The following is a 16329-nucleotide window of genomic DNA, read 5'->3' on the forward strand; positions in this document are numbered from 1 at the left end:
TTTTTCTTGTGACATGGAATCTATCTTTAGCAGTTATTTGAATGTGTATATAGAATCAGATAAAAATACTAATGTATAAGAATGGATCTCGTGCTCCTCCTCGCCTAATATCATCTGTCCTCTGGTCTGCTATAAGGAAACTTCACCCACCACTGAGAAGATACCCTTTTTTGAAGTAGGATTATATTTGGTCAAGCTTGATAAGCTTTTAAGGTTCTAAAATAAATCCCAGTTTGGGTAGATTAGGCTTTTGCGAGCTATCGTGGTAACTTAGAAATATTTCTGTAGAGAAATGTGTGAACTTTTTTATATGATGAAATTATAATCTTGAAATTTTAATATTATATGGTAATATTTTACAGCATAACACATTTGTAAATAGTAATCTATATTATACTGTTGCCTTAAGATAGGGACTTGAACTCTAACAGTATAGGTAGTGATATAAAGAAAGGGCTACAAGCAACTACCATGAGAAAAATATTTAAAGAAGAATAAAGAATTTTTATTTTAGGTGTGTTGAGTTTGAGATGATAGTAAGTCTGCTGGACTTAAGATGAGAGCATAGCAAAAGAGTCAGAACTAAAGAAAGAGATTTGGAAACTAGCCACAGAGAAATTTTAAAAGTGCATAGGTCTTTATCTACAATTCAAAAAGCTCTAAAAACTAAGAGGTCTTTTAGTTTTTAAGGATTCATTTGGCTGTAAAACCTGACCCAATCAATATGAACTCATTTGTAACCTTTATTCTGTTTAGTGTTCATATTCAAGCATTTTGCTGCTTCAGAAACATTAGTTTGTTTTATTATGGGACATTGCCTCCACACTATACTCTGAGTATTGCATAATATATAGTGCATGCACCATGTTAGCTTTCTAAATTCTGAATTCCAAAATTCATCTGGCCTCTAGTACTTCTTGGAAGGAATTAGAGACCTGTAGTTTAAGTCATAACAGCAGATGTAATAGAAAGAGAAAAGAAAATAAAGGAAAAAACTCCCAAACTGATCCCTCATGGGCAGCTACAGTTCTATATTCAGGAAAATAGAAAAAAAGTAGAAAAGACGAGATATAGTCAGGTGATGAGTACCAGCGAAAATGACTCCCAAGAAACTTCATTCCCTTCTTCCCATTCTTTATTTTTTCTCTGACATCTAAGAGTGTTTTCCCTCCAGTAGTATAAGTTTTAGAGTTTAAAACAGGGTGAATATTAAAAATTCATTAATTTGGAGAAGGTAGATTTAACTGTCTCTTTTCTGTGATATTATAATACTAGAGGCCCGATGCACGAAATTCATGCAAGGGGCTCAGCCCCCACCGCCTTGGTGGCTGCCGCTGCCTCAGCCCCCACCACCACAGCTTCATCCAGAAGGTCGTCTAGAAGGATGTCCAGTCTAACTAGCATATTATGCTTTTATTATTATAGATAAGATGGGAAATTAATGTGATTCTTTTCCTACAAACTCTTTCTTATATGGGGGGCATACTGTTCATAATAATGAAATTGAGTTGGAAAATCCTGATCCTAGCCCTAATTGCAGTTAGTTGTTTGTGATCACAAGTAAGCCAGTAATTTCACCTATTTTACTTCAGCTTTCACATTTGTAAAATAGAGGGAGTACAACAGATGATCTTGAAGTTGACTTCCAAATTTAAGATACTATCCTAACCTACAAAAATAATAATAATTTATGAGGACTCATAATAATGAGATTAAACTACTGCTACATAAGTAGTAAAATGTGAAGAAAAAATTTTAAGTGATTAAATACTAGTTTTTTAAAGTAGTATACTTAATATTAATTAGATAGCCCATTTTGTATTTGCATTGTGTTTTTTTTTAATCCATCTTTCAGTTCACCAGATGTTTTCCTATTGTTTTAGGTGTAATTTTATATTTAAATTCTTCCTTATAATGTACATACTGTGCTTTGTCCAGTATTCCTTTTTATAAGTTCTTAAAATATTTTATAACATTCTTTACAACATAAAATTTCCATCCTATATAAGGTAACATAAGTGTTCATCTAAAAGAAGTTCACAGAAAAGGAAACAAAAAAAAAGAAAAAAAAAATGAAAGAAGTTCAGAATCAAAGGAATTTGACCTGCTGAACCAGAATAGAAGCATCAAAACTTAGACTTTTTAAAACTAGAAGGGACTTTTGTGATGATCTAATCATGCTGGGTTTTATAGTTAGAAAAAGTAAAACCCAGAGAAAAGAGTAGCTTACTAATGTTTATGTGCTTGGTAGTGGCAGTTAGTTCATTGTTTTTCCATCACATTCTGTTGCTGCCTATGAATAATAACGAGAACCATGTTTAAGGAATATAATTTTTTAGCTGTATTTAGGTTACAGAATAATAGAAGGACTGGTAGGATTCTGCCTCTGTATGGTAAGAGCCATGCTTATTGAACTATAAAATGCCTTTTATACATCTTCCCCCCCCCCCCCCCCCATAATCCTATAACAGCCATGTAAGGTAGATGCTATGATGTCTGTAGCGATGAGGAAAAACAGACTCGGAAAAGCTAAGTACTTAACCAAACAGCTTATTAGAGCAGAGGTATTTATAAGCCAGCATTGTCTGATTCTATATTACTCTGCACTATCACAATGTGGCCTGCCAGACCAAGATGAATGAAGAAGGGAAGAGATTCTGAAAGACTATTTAATGCATATAAAGTCATCACATTAGGAAGCTCAAATTCAATATATTCTGCTTTGGGCAAATTTGGGGAGCTCCATCATCATGTTCTTGAACAAGCAGAATTCTTCCTGGGTACCTATCATTTGAAAAGCACTAGTGAGGAAACAGAACTGTAAGATGTGGAAGAGGTCTAAAATAGTTCACTTATTGTTATCCAAAACGTTTTAAAGGAATCACAAATACATTAAGAACATAATTTTATGAGTATTATTTTCTAATTATAAAAGTCATATATTAAGTTTAGAAAACGCAGAAAAGAATAAAGAAGCAAACAAAATTACCAGTAATCCCATCCTAAATGAGTCAGCACATGTTTGATTTTAGTGTGTTCCTTTTCATAAGAGTAATTATTGTGACATGTCCTCAAAAAATTAGTGTTTATGCATAATAAACCTTTGCTGTATGTGTGAATATACTTAATCCAAAATATACCTCACACAACTTCACTGAAGGGGTAGTTTACTTTAGGGTAGACTGGAAGGACCATGCCTGTTGAGAAATATGTAAGGTTGATGGTAAGCAGAATAGCTGTAATTCACAGTGCAATGAAAGCCTTACTGTTGGATTCAACATTCCTTTGAGCCTGAGTCATTGACTGTGGAATGAGGACTGAAAACAGAACTGGTGCTCCCACACCAGAAAAGTCATAACACCATAATTTCAACCATAGAACTATGTTGCCTTCAAATATGGTCCATATTCCTCTCTTTGAATGTTGTGAAATTCAGGACTCAAATTTCATTACCAATTGAGCAACCTGTTTTTTCCTGCTCTAAAATGACACAACAAATGAATAGAATTAGTCTATAATTCTTTCTCTTGTTCCTTCAGGTGAGTCAGTTTAGACAACTGTATTCCAAAGTCATCAATGATAAACATGATGATGTCATGGCCAAGTTTGGTGCTATTCTGGCCCAGGGAATATTGGATGCAGGTAAATGTTTTTAAGTCTTCCAGATATATTTATCGGTTTACACTAAGTCTAATAAAATAACTGTATGATGTGGTAGAAATTGAGTCTGGGGTAAATTATTCATAGAAATAATTTAGCAGAGTGCATACTATGAAGATTTGAATCCCATTGCCTTTACAGTACTAGCCATATGACCTTGAGAAGATATTTCTCTTTCTCTATGTCTGTTTTTCTTGTCTTGTAAAGTCTACCTCATAGTATGTGAGAATTAAAAATACATGTAAAGCAATTAGAACAGAGCCTGTCACTTACTAAAGTGTTCAATTAGTGTTGGTTGTTGTTGTTTTTTTCAATTGTCTTAGTATATATTAGTTTTAAACAAGTTGAAATTGAAAAAATTTGGAGGAAAAATTATGTTTTAGACAAATTCTAGCAACCAAAAATGCCTATCTCTATAGAAAGAAAGTCTAGTTTTACCCTGAGTTCAGTTAAAATATAGCCCTTTCAGTCTTAGAGACCCTAGATAGCTCACTGGCTAATTCCAGCAACTCCATATTAGATTTTATAAACTGTACTCTTAAAATAATCACCAAATGCTTCCCTATTACAGTACTTAAAAATCTTTATTATTGCCCTCCTAAATTCATGTTAATGGTTTCTCTTTCTACAGGTGGTCATAATGTCACAATCTCCTTACAGTCTAGGACTGGACATACCCATATGCCTTCTGTGGTTGGCGTCCTTGTCTTTACCCAGTTCTGGTTCTGGTTTCCTCTTTCACACTTCCTGTCATTGGCTTATACCCCTACCTGTGTCATTGGCCTTAACAAGGACTTAAAGGTATGTTTGTGAGACCTCAGTTTTATAGTGTATTTTCGCATTCTGTTCACTATCTACTCACAAATATTTTCATGAAATTTTAAAGATGAGTTAGTATCCCATCAGTACATATTTCGCCCTAACTGGTTTGGCTCAGTAGACAGATTGGCCTGCAGACTGAAGGGTCCCAGGTTCGATTCTGGTCAAGGGCATATACCTTGGTTGCGGGCATATCCCCAGTAGGGGATGTGCAGGAGGCAGCTGATTGATGTTTCTCTCTCATCAATGTTTCTAACTCTATCCCTTTCCCTTCCTCTCTGTAAAAAATCAACAAAATACTTATTTTTAAATAAGATATTTCCCCCCTAAATTGAATCATCACCTGTTGAGTAGAATGTGTTGGTGGAAATTTTAAAAATCAGTTCTTCTTACTAACTTTGTAACCTTAGGTAAATCAATTGAGAGGGAATGGTGTGGGAGAGGGCAAAATATAAAAACATGAAAAGGCTTTATAGATTACTCTGATGAACCTTATTAAAAATCTGGGAGCTATTGGATGATTTCATGCAGATAAATAATATGATGAGGTTTGCATTCTAGAAACATCATTCTGGTATGAATGGAAATTTGTTATAATAATCTGGGCAAGGAAGAAAAGGACCTAAACTAAATCTTAATAAGAAATGAAGGTTAATATGTTTTTATTTATTTCAGAGAGAGGAAGGGAAAGGGAGCGAAGGATAGAAACATAATGATGGGAGAGAATCATTGATATGCCTCCTGCATGCCCCCTACCCCCCATCCCCCCACTGGGGATTGAGCCCACAACTCAGGCATGTGCCCTGACTGGGAATTGAACTGTGATCTCCTGGTTCATGGGTTGATGCTCAACCACTGAACCACACTAGCTGGGCTTATCTTTTTTTTTTTTTAAATGGGGCTTGTGCTTAGGTCTTCTTCTCAGCTCTATGGTTCTTCGATACTTTTTACTCTTCCATCCTCTCAGAGACCTGTTTGACCCTTAAATAATTTTATATCTGGTCACTACTGTTAAAATGTTGTATTAGGTTTTTAGAGTGGAAAAATTTTAGGCAAAAAGAAAAAAAAAAGGCTGATAGAGATTATTTCATTGAATTGATTTTTTTTTCCATATAGCTGTTCAGAAAATTACCCTTTAAGTGTTTCAGTATTAAATTACTCAATTGTGTAAATATTGGGCAGTTTTATTTCTCAAAACAAGAATCTTGGTTTCCCAGTCCCTAACCTTTAACATGTGGTTAAATATACTGTAGAATCTTTAAGGACTTCTTCCTCTGACCCACAATTTTATGATCTCTATTTCTATTCTATATATACACTGAGTGGCCAGATTATTATGACCACCTGACGTTTGTAGGCAAATTAGCTATAATTTCACGCTGAAGTTGCTAGAGGGCCAGATCATTATAAATGTCTGAATAGCACAACATACCTAAGTATCATTGCTGATCAAGTTCATCCTATCATGTTGATGGCGTATCCCAATGGAGATGGCTTCTTCCAACAAGACAACGCGCCATGCCACGGTGCTCATATTGTGCAGGAGTGCTTTCAAGAACATGAGGGAGACTTTACCTTGCATAGGTGGCCCCCACAATCACCAGATCTCAATCCAATTGAGCATTTGTGGGACGAAGTTAAAAGAGCCATCAGGCAGCTGGTTCCACAACCATCAAATCTCACAGAACTGGACAGTGCTATTCATCAGGCATGGTGTCAGATTCCTCACATCACCTTTCAACATCTCATGGAGTTAATGCCAAGAAGAATCGCCACAGTATTGATGGCAAAAGGTGGCCCAACGAAGTACTGATGGGGTGGTCATAATAATCTGGCCATTCAGTGTGTGTGTGTGTGTGTGTGTGTGTGTGTGTGTGTGTATGTATGTATGTATGTATGTGTGTGTGTGTGTATATATATACACATACACGCACACACACACACATCCACACACACTAGAGGCCAGGTACATGGATTCATGCACCTGGCCTGGAGTATGCATGAAAGATCTTTGGTTAATCTCTTCCCACCCTCCCCCCTCTCCCCTTCCTTCTGAGATTCATCAGTCCTGTTCCATGTTTCCATGCCTGTGGTTTCTGCTCCTGCGTTGAGTGTCTGTCCCCTGGTGGTCAGTGTGTGTCATAGCTACTGGACAGTTGGACGATTGCTTAGGCATATATGTGTGTGTGTGTGTGTGTGTGTGTGTGTGTGTGTGTGTGTGTGTGTGTATTTTTTTCTCTAATTGATTTTAGAGAAGAAAGAGGGAGAGAGACAGAAACATCAATGATGAGAGAGAATCATTGATCAGCTGCCTCCTACATGTCCCCTACTGGGGACCAAACCTGCAACCTGGGCATATGCTCTTTACTGGAATTGAACCTGGGACCCTTCAGTCTGCAGACCAACACTCTATCCACTGAGCCAAACCAGCTGGAGCATCTATTTCCATTCTTTACAATGAAAGTGAGATGGAAAGACAAGATTTCTTGTCCCAGTATATATGATGCTTATGATCATTCTTTATCGATGCAAACTGGGTAAACAGAAAAATTAAGACCAGAGAACTTTAAACCTGGTCAATAAGTGCTGTGAAGCTGGTTTTTCCATGAGGCTCATGTTAGATTCTTTTAAGGTATAATTATGTGGTGTAGAAATTGTATACAAACTGATAAAGGTTTTTATTGTGGTACCGGAAGGGATATAGAAGTTAGGTATGCAGGCTGGATAATCAGATAACACTTTACAAAAGAGATAACAATCTGATGCTCACACCATAAGTGAGATTTAACCCACTGAGCCAGGTTTATGGTCAGTAAAGATGAGATAAAGGGATGTCTCGATTGAAACTTCTGGCATCCCTTTACATTTGTATACTTGTTAAGAGCATATAATACTTAAATCTTTATTTTGATTATTTTAATGGAGGAGGGAAATTCTTTTATTTCTTCAGATGCCGAAAGTTCAGTATAAATCAAACTGTAAACCATCCACATTTGCATATCCTGCCCCACTGGAAGTACCAAAAGAAAAAGAAAAGGAAAAGGTAGGTACTTTGTTACTTCAAACAGCATTTGTATTCAATATATAGGAGCTACTTAGTGTTTTACTTATGTTTGTTTTAAATATTTTTTTAATGTTTTTATTTATTTTAGAGAGACAGATGAAGGGGAGGGAAAGAGAGAGAGAGCAAGAAACATCGGTCAGCTGCCTCGTGCACACCCCCTATTGGGGATCGAGGCCAAAAACCCAGGCATGTGCCCTGGCCAGGAATCGAGCGAATCGAATGGACGACCTCTTGGTGCATGGAATGTCGCTCAACCAACTGAGCCACACCAGCCGTGGCTAAATTAAATTAGATATTTTTAAAGTAATACTTCTTATGGTAAAATCTAATATACAGGACTATAAAGTAAAAGCCCTTTTTCTCTCCTGATTATTCAAGTCCCATATTGCAAGAATCACAATTTATGAATTTTTTCCAATGTTTTCTCTGTATATATCATTACTTTTCATACCACAAAATAGAAATTATTCTGTACATACTGTTCTGCTTCTTGTTTTCACTTGAACAGTTTATCTTTAAAACTTTTAATCTGTCTGAATTTTATATTTTTCAAACTTCAAGCCATCCCTTTATGTGTATATTATTATTTGTCTTACCAGTTCCGTATCTGGTAGACATTTAAGGTTATATCTAATTTATCACTGTTACAAATGAAACTAGAATAAGAGTCTTTATACGTATACTAGAGACGCAGTGCATGAAATTCGTGCACAAGGTGGGGGGGGGTCCCCTCAGCCCAGCCTGCACCCTCTCCAATATGGGACCCCTCAGGGGATGTCCGACTACTGGTTTAGGCCTGATCCCCAGGACAGCACTCTCACAATCTGGGACCACTGGCTCCTAACTGCTCACCTACCTGCCTGCCTGATTGCCCCTAGCCCCTCCCCCCCCCCCCCCCCCCCCCCGCCAGCCTGGTCGCCCTTCACTGCCTCCTTCTGCCTGCCTGGTTGCCCCTAACTGCCCCCCCCCCCCCCCCCCCGCGGGCCTGGTTGCCCCATGCAGCCTGCTGTTCGGTTGTTTGGTCGCCCCTCACTAACCCCCCTGCCAGCCTGGTCGCCCTTCACAGCCTATTCGGTCGTCTGTTCGGTTGCGATGGTTGCTTAAGTTTTTATTATTATAGATATTTGTGCACATGTACAGTATATATCTATAGGTTAAGACCTTAGATGTGGAATTACTTGATCAGAAATAACGCACATTATTTATTTTTATAGGTATTAACCAAATTTCCTTTCAAAATGCATATAACCAATTTGTACTCCTACCAACAGTGTATGAGGACATGTGTTGACACATGTTAAATCAGACTTTGGTGAATTAGCTGCAATTGCTCCAGAAGTTTTCTCAGTAAAATTACCTTTTAATGATAACCTTATATTTAGGATAATGGTTCTTTATCTCAAGAGAATGTTTCATATTAGTTAGTTGATTAGTTGAAGTCAGTTTAAATCAATATTGCCAGCCTTTCACAGTCCTGGTTTCACCTTTGATTTCAGTGAGATCTATCAAGGAGAATAATTCCAAGCTAATCACTCACCCACTGTATATTACCAGTGTAGGGCATCTAGTCCAATGAGAGTATGTTTACAACCACGTTTGGAGAAAATCTGTGTTTTCCAGTGCTTTCCCTGTGAAGTAATAAAGGGTACATCACTCAAATCTCTATCTCAGAAGCATATGATAACGAATCCATAGCCTCCCTAACCGGTTTGGCTCAATGGGTAGAGCATCGGCCTGAGGACTGAAGGGTCCCAGATTCGATTCAGGTCAAGGACACATACCTCAGTTGCAGGCTCGATCCCCAGCCCCAGTTGGGCACATGTGGCAGGCAACCAATCGATGTGACTCTCTCTAAAAAAAATTAATGTAAACATATCCTCGGGTGATGATTAACAAAAAGTAAACAAACAAATAAGAACAACAAATCCATATCCAAGGTAAGTGGCAGATATTTTTTAAAAAAAAAAAGTTACATTGGACACAAACCTCCAAGAACTAAAGCTTTACTTGATGAACATAGTAGTAATTATGTGAATAAATGTCCTGCTTGCTTTTCCCATTTATTCTTCAGTTATTTTGTTCTTTATGTTATTGCCAGGGAACAAAATAGTATTATAGAACTGAGCTCTCTTTGGACTTGTACATTTGTATGTAGATAAGGAGTCACAATGGTATATTCTATTTATTTCCTCTAGGTTTCCACAGCTGTTTTATCTATTACTGCCAAGGCTAAAAAGAAAGAAAAAGAAAAAGAAAAAAAGGAGGAGGAAAAAATGGAAGTGGTAGGTATAACTTGGTGGTCACATGAGTTGATTTATCCATCTCTGTATGATCTAGATTATTCCTTAGTTGAATATTATTATACCTTACCCTTGGCTGCCTTTAAATAATTGTACTATTCCAAGTATAGACACTGGTATAATTTTAATTGGAAGAGACTTAGAAAGTATATTTATTCACGGGAAGAATAGAATCTTTCATGGTACAAATCAGGAATGAATTCTTGGATGAAATGACAATTGAAATGGTCTACTTATAATATAGAGCTTTTTTCCTGATCTCTGCTGGTAGAAAAACCTCATCCTTTTAAACCAAGTTCAGTACCATTCTTACCCCCAAGCAGAGTTACCCTCTCCCTCCTCTGAGTTTGATATTACTTTAATTGTACCTCTATTATATCTAATCCTAAGTACCTTTTGTACCTAATAGTTGCTCAGTAAACTTATCCAACGTTATTCAGTGATATGGAACAGAAGTGAACCTTTATTGGGCTATTTTTTAATATTTTCTAGGATGAGGCAGAGAAAAAGGAAGAAAAAGAGAAGAAAAAAGAACCTGAGCCAAACTTCCAGTTACTGGATAACCCAGCCCGAGTTATGCCTGCTCAGCTGAAGGTTCTGACGATGCCAGAGACTTGTAGATACCAGCCTTTCAAACCAGTAAGTTACTTATGGCCCTTAGCTATATACCCAAGGAATATTAACTCATAGGACAATATAATATTTATAGAAAAGGATAAATCTCCAAAGCACTGGGGAAAGCTTTTAGCCTAATAAATCTCTTAGCAAAAGAAAGAACAGTATTACCCTGATAGTAAAACCAGACAAAGACCTCACAAGAAAAGAAAATTACATAAGTAATCAATGTTCATGCCTGGCCGTGTGGCTCAGTGGTTGAGCATTGACCCATGAACCAGGAGGCCACAGTTTGATTCCTGGTCAAGGCACATGCCCCAGTTGCAGGCTCAATCCCTAGTAGAGGACATGGAAGAAGCAGCTAATCAATGACTCTCTGTCAACAGTGATGTTTCTATTTCTCTCCCCTTCTCTCTAAAATCTCCCTTCTTCTCTAAAATCAATAAGAACCTATTTTTTAAAAATAATCAGTGTTCATGGATTGGAAGATTTAGTATTATTAAGATGACAGTACTCCCCAATTTGATAACAGATTCAACACAGTCTTTATCAAAATCCCTACTGACTGTAAAACTTAGCAGGCTGATCCTCAAATTCATATGGAAATTCAGGGGACCCAGAATAGCCCAAACAATGTAAGAAGAACAAAGTTGGAAGAATTATACTTCTCAATTTCAAAGATACTGCCAGAGAACAAAATAGTATTATAGGACTGAGTTCTATTTGGACTTGTAATAAAGACTATGTGATATGGCTGGCAAGCTGGCTCAGTAGTTGAGTGTTGACCTATGAACCAGGAGGAAGTCACGGTTCCATTCCCAATCAGAGCACATGGCCAGGTTGTGGGCTTGATCCCCCCCAGGTCAGGGACATGCAGGAGGCAGCCAATCGATGATTCTCTCATCATTGATGTTTCTATCTCTCTTACAGCCTCTCCCTTCCTCTCTGAAAATCAATAATATTTTTAAAATATTTTTTTACAAAAAGATGTCTTAAAGAGAGTGTGGAGCCCTTGACAACAGGACCTGTTCCATTGTGTGTATCTTCATTTGTCACTAGTCTTCTCAGAATACAGAATGTCATATATCTAATTTTCTGTTTAGAAAGTTTGAACTTTCTTACCAACATATAACGCATTAGTAAGCCTAAACCCTGTATCTATAAAAAGTTCTTTCCATATTTGATTATATTGCAAGATTTGAGTTGGATTATTTCATTTCACTAAGCATGAAATAAGTAGTTGTAACCTGAAGCCATATGTTTCCAAACTGTAGGAATTCCTTTTGTGAACATGGGTATTTTCTTCCTTTTAGTAAAACATGTATTTATAGTATTTGGTTGTTTAGAACAGCGGTCTCCAACCTTTCAGACCTTGGTCCGTGGACCACCGGTTGGTGACCGCTGCTTTAGAAGGTTTGAGTAAACTTTTAGGCCATAAACCATGTACTCTGATTGTTCTTGGGTGAATATAAAAGTAGGGTCTATTCATAAAATGGCTCCTCTTAAGAAGAGCAAACTTTTTAAGAGCAAAAAATCTAGATTAAAGTGTATGGATATGTGTTGTTAAGAGAAGGAAAATGATTTAGAAATTTATGAAGACACATCAGTTCTCTAGCATGGCAGGCAGAGTTCTGATGAATAAAAAATCAGATTAGGTTGAACTGCAGAGATGCTTATACATTTGTGAATCATTTAGCTAATGTTCTTGTGCTTCTTTTCCTTCCCAGTAATGTGCTTTGGTAGAAAATATGTTTTTTCCAGATGTGCCCTGCCACTGTGCGCTGATTTAATTACAGAGAGCAGCTTTCCATTTCCTTTCACACAGGCAAGCAAATAGAATAAGATTAGCACACCAGAGTTTGGTGTTTGAATTTACCTTCTGCTAATAAGTTTGGGAGAGGCCTTAATAGAATGTTAAAATGCAGATTCTGTAGATTTGGGTAGGAACAAGTTTTATGCATTGCCAGCAAACTCCCAGGTGATAAGGATGCTACTAGTCCTGGACCACAATTTGAGTAGAAAGGCATGGTACTAGAATATAGTATTAGAATACCATATTTGGATAGTAAACATTCTCCTTGCAGTCAGGCTAAAGCTAGTACTGTGAGATACTATTCTTTGTTGTTGTTGTTGTTAATCCTCGCCTGAGGATATTTTTTCCATTGATATTTAGAGAGAGTGGAAGGGAGGGGAAAGACAGAGAGAGAAACATCAATGTGAGAGAGAGACATCGATCGGTTTGCCTCCCACACTTGCCCTGACCAGGGCTAGGGATTGAGCCTGCAACCGAGGTATGTGCCCTTGACCGGAATCAAACCGGGGACACTTCAGTCCTCTGGCTGACGCTATATCCAAATCAGCTAGGGCTGGTAAATACTATTCTTAAATTGGTATGCATTATCCAGATAAAGTAATACCACTTGTTCTGCCTTCCAGAGCCACTGGGTTAAGTTTGCAAATACTCCTTATCCGTTATAATGGGCATTGACATTGCTTTCTTCATTAGGCCTCACTAACCCAAAAGAATAGGTCAGGAAGATTAGCATAACACAGGCACAAATGCCAGGTTTCCTGACTCACCTAGTAAAGTGTAGTTCTAGCCCAGTTCTTGTTTCCAAATTATTCAGGCAATCTTAAAATACCATTTAACAAATTTGCACTCTAGATTCTGGAACAACCTGGACTATGAGTAGAGCTTGTGCCTCTTTATCCCCTGCTTTGTGTTGACAGCTCTCCATTGGAGGTGTCATCATTCTGAAGGATACCAGTGAAGACATTGAAGAGCTGGTGGAACCCGTGGCAGCCCATGGCCCGAAAATCGAGGAGGAGGAACAAGAGCCAGAACCCCCAGAACCATTTGAGTATATTGATGATTAAGAACCAGAGGTGTGTGGAACAAAATTGTATATTAAGAGAAATCTCTTTGTCAGTTCTTCAGAAAAGTTTTTTTATGTGGGGACATTGTCTCACATTTTCTCTTTCTTTTGTGCTTAATCCCTGTTTACCTAAACAGTATTAAATAATTGCCCCCTCCCCTTTTTTATCTCTGCTTACAATCATAACTACCAATTCCTTTTTCTTTCTTCTTTGAATCTACCCTATAGTGTACTACCAATGCTGTTCAAAGTCTGCAAACTTTTTATAGGTCTGTGAGGAGGTAGAGAGCTTGCTTTAGGATGTTAATCTGCTCAGTGCTTCTTTTATCAAAACAGCCTTGCTTCCCCCTCAACCCAAAAGAAGTCAGCTAAACAAACAGTTTGTTAAATGATGGAGTTGATTTACATTGTGATGTAAGCTTCTTATTGTAGATCAGTTACAGTTTGTGGACCAGCCTTGGTTCATAGATTACACTTTGAGTAGCACAGGCCTGGACTTCTCACTGATTCTTCTCTCCCTTTCCTTTGGCAATACTTTCAGCACTAAAAGCCTTAACATTTATTTATATAGTGAAATTATTGAACATAGTATGTATAAAACACAGTGCATATAGGTACTTTGGTGTCCTTTAGACTGTAACACAAAGCTTTGTCCAGTTGAAAAAGATTATTATTATACCAGCATTCTAACAATGTTGGGGAACGGGCGGGTTTAAAGGCAAAAGTTTGGAATAATCTAATTTCACAAATTGTCATTCATATTTCCCCCTTTTTTTTGAATGGTCTTCACATATTTGAAGATATATGATCAAGCTTCCTTAATTTCACCCTAGTTCAAATACATTGTCAGACAGATATTAATTTATTCAACTCTTTAAATAAAATAAGAACAGTATCATTGCCCAGCCAGTATGGCTCAGAGGTTGAGCATTGACCTATGAACCAAGATGTCACGGTTCAATTCTCGGTCAGGGCATATGCCTTGGTTACAGGCTTGATCCCCAGTGTGGGGCGTGCAGGAGGCAGCCAATCAATGATTCTCTCTCATTACTGATGTTTCTCTCTCTCCCTCTCACTTCCTCTCTGAAATCAATAAAAATATATTTTTTTTAAAAAGAACAGTATCACTTATTACAAAATAAAAATATATTTAAATTTAAATGTCAGGTTACAGATCTAACACCATGAGTGTTATACACTGACTAGCAATTAATGAAAGCTTTTACAGAAATGTCAGCTATGTATTAAAGCATAAACTCTGTCATTAGTAGGAAAATATATTCAAGCCTCTGAGAGACAGTTTGGACCTTAGAGAGAAGGTGATTTATACTAACGTCCTTTCTATCTAGACTTGCTCTTGAAAATTTTCTTTCTGAGAATTTCTCTTTTCAGGAAATCTTGATGTTTCCTCAGCTTTCCCAGCCAGCACATGACAGTGTTACTACCGTGAGCACTCAGTCTCCGTATAACCATTCACGTTAGCCCCCTTCCTTTCACAACACCTCACTGAAGACCCCCCGATTAGGTCATTCAAGGCAGTTAGTACAAGATGGCTTAGAAATTTTTTAGTTGGAAGTTAAATTCTTGTTAGTTTTCAAAAGGATAAAATAATCCAATACAAATGTGAAAATAGAGTCTACTGTAGCACAAACTGGCATATGAGGACTGTATTGGCATGGTTAGGGGCTAGTTTTCGACTTCAACAGCAAGTCGTTTAAAAGAAAACAAAACCGTTTTTGAAATAAAGAATGACCCTAGCTTTGCTCCCCTTCTTCCCTCCCCCAGGATCTCATTGCTCTCCTGAAGAAGGGTGCCCAGGTTCATGTTGGAAATGTCTGTGAGGAAATTCATGTTGAGCCCTGCTGTTCACTGCATGTATCATTGCCTCTGCACTGACCTGAAGAACCTTGTCTCCACATCTTGGGTTGAAGAGAAGATATATGACTATTTAGTATGTGCTTTCACAGAACTTGGTTTTCAAATAAATATATTAAAATCTCCAGATGGACAAGGACTGTTTGTTTGATTTTCAGCCTGGGTTTTAAATAAATGGGCTTAACGCCTTTCATCACCACCACCACCACCTTCATGAAATGCCTAAACCGAAAGAGCTAAAACCTTGATTGCTAGGATGAATATGTATAACTTTTATATATATACACTAGGGGCCCAGTGCACGAATTCATGCACCTTGAAAGGAACTGTGGGCTGCAGTGGGCACAGGGGCAGGTCTTGGCCCACCCTCTGTGTCCCTGCCTAGCCCCTCCCGACACGGGCCCTGGTGCCATGTCTGCTGGCAGCCCCACTCCCACCGCCGCCACTCCCACATGCTGACGGCGCCAGGCCCGCTCACACCCACTGACTGTGCAGAGCAATTGGGACTAGTGCCAGCAGCAGATGCAAACAGGGCCGGTGCCAGCAGCAGGTGCTACGCCAGGCGGGACCACGGTTGCGTGGCAGCAAAGAATTTTCAGTAACCACCAAAGGCTCAACCCAATGACAGTGACCAGTGCCCCGCCTCGGTCTGGCACCCCAACTCACCTGCTCCACCATCCCACTGTGGCTGATGCCCGCCATGTTCCACGGACGACCCCTGGTGATCAGTGCACATAATAGTGACCGGTTGTTATGCTGTTTGGTCCATTTGCATATTAGGGTTATATATATAGACTAGGGGCCCGGTGCACGAAATTCGTGCACTGGGTGTGGGGGGGGGGGGAGTGTCCCTCAGCCCAGCCTGCCCCCTCTCACATACTGGGAGCCCTCAGGCGTTGACCCCCATCACCCTCCAATCGCAGGATGGGCCCCTTGCCCAGGCCTGACGCCTCTGACAGAGGTGTCAGGCCTGGGCAGGGGACCCTCATTTCCCCCCATCACTGGTTCTGCCCCCAGCCCAGGCCTGATGCCTCTGGCCCAGGCGTCAGGCCTGGGCAGGGGACCCCCCAGACCCCTCCGATTGCTGGCTCTGCCCCTTGCCCAGGCCTGATGCTTCGGC

At 38.8% G+C, this 16329-nt stretch overlaps 1 protein-coding gene across 1 annotated transcript in view; it reads left to right on the forward strand.

The window, feature by feature from the left end:
* Positions 1-15336, forward strand: part of PSMD1 (proteasome 26S subunit, non-ATPase 1) — an 86190-nt gene extending 70854 nt beyond the window's left edge. Inside the window, exons 19-25 of the mRNA XM_059703500.1 lie at positions 3540-3642; positions 4292-4461; positions 7430-7522; positions 9739-9825; positions 10336-10482; positions 13189-13344; positions 15120-15336. Of these exons, the coding sequence (XP_059559483.1) occupies positions 3540-3642; positions 4292-4461; positions 7430-7522; positions 9739-9825; positions 10336-10482; positions 13189-13335 (747 nt within the window). The 3' untranslated portion in view covers positions 13336-13344; positions 15120-15336. The remainder of the gene's footprint in view (positions 1-3539; positions 3643-4291; positions 4462-7429; positions 7523-9738; positions 9826-10335; positions 10483-13188; positions 13345-15119) is intronic.
* The last annotated feature ends 993 nt before the right edge of the window (positions 15337-16329 follow it).

This window comes from Myotis daubentonii, chromosome 7 (genome assembly GCF_963259705.1).
Source record: "Myotis daubentonii chromosome 7, mMyoDau2.1, whole genome shotgun sequence".
Classification (NCBI taxonomy): Eukaryota; Metazoa; Chordata; class Mammalia; order Chiroptera; family Vespertilionidae; genus Myotis; species Myotis daubentonii.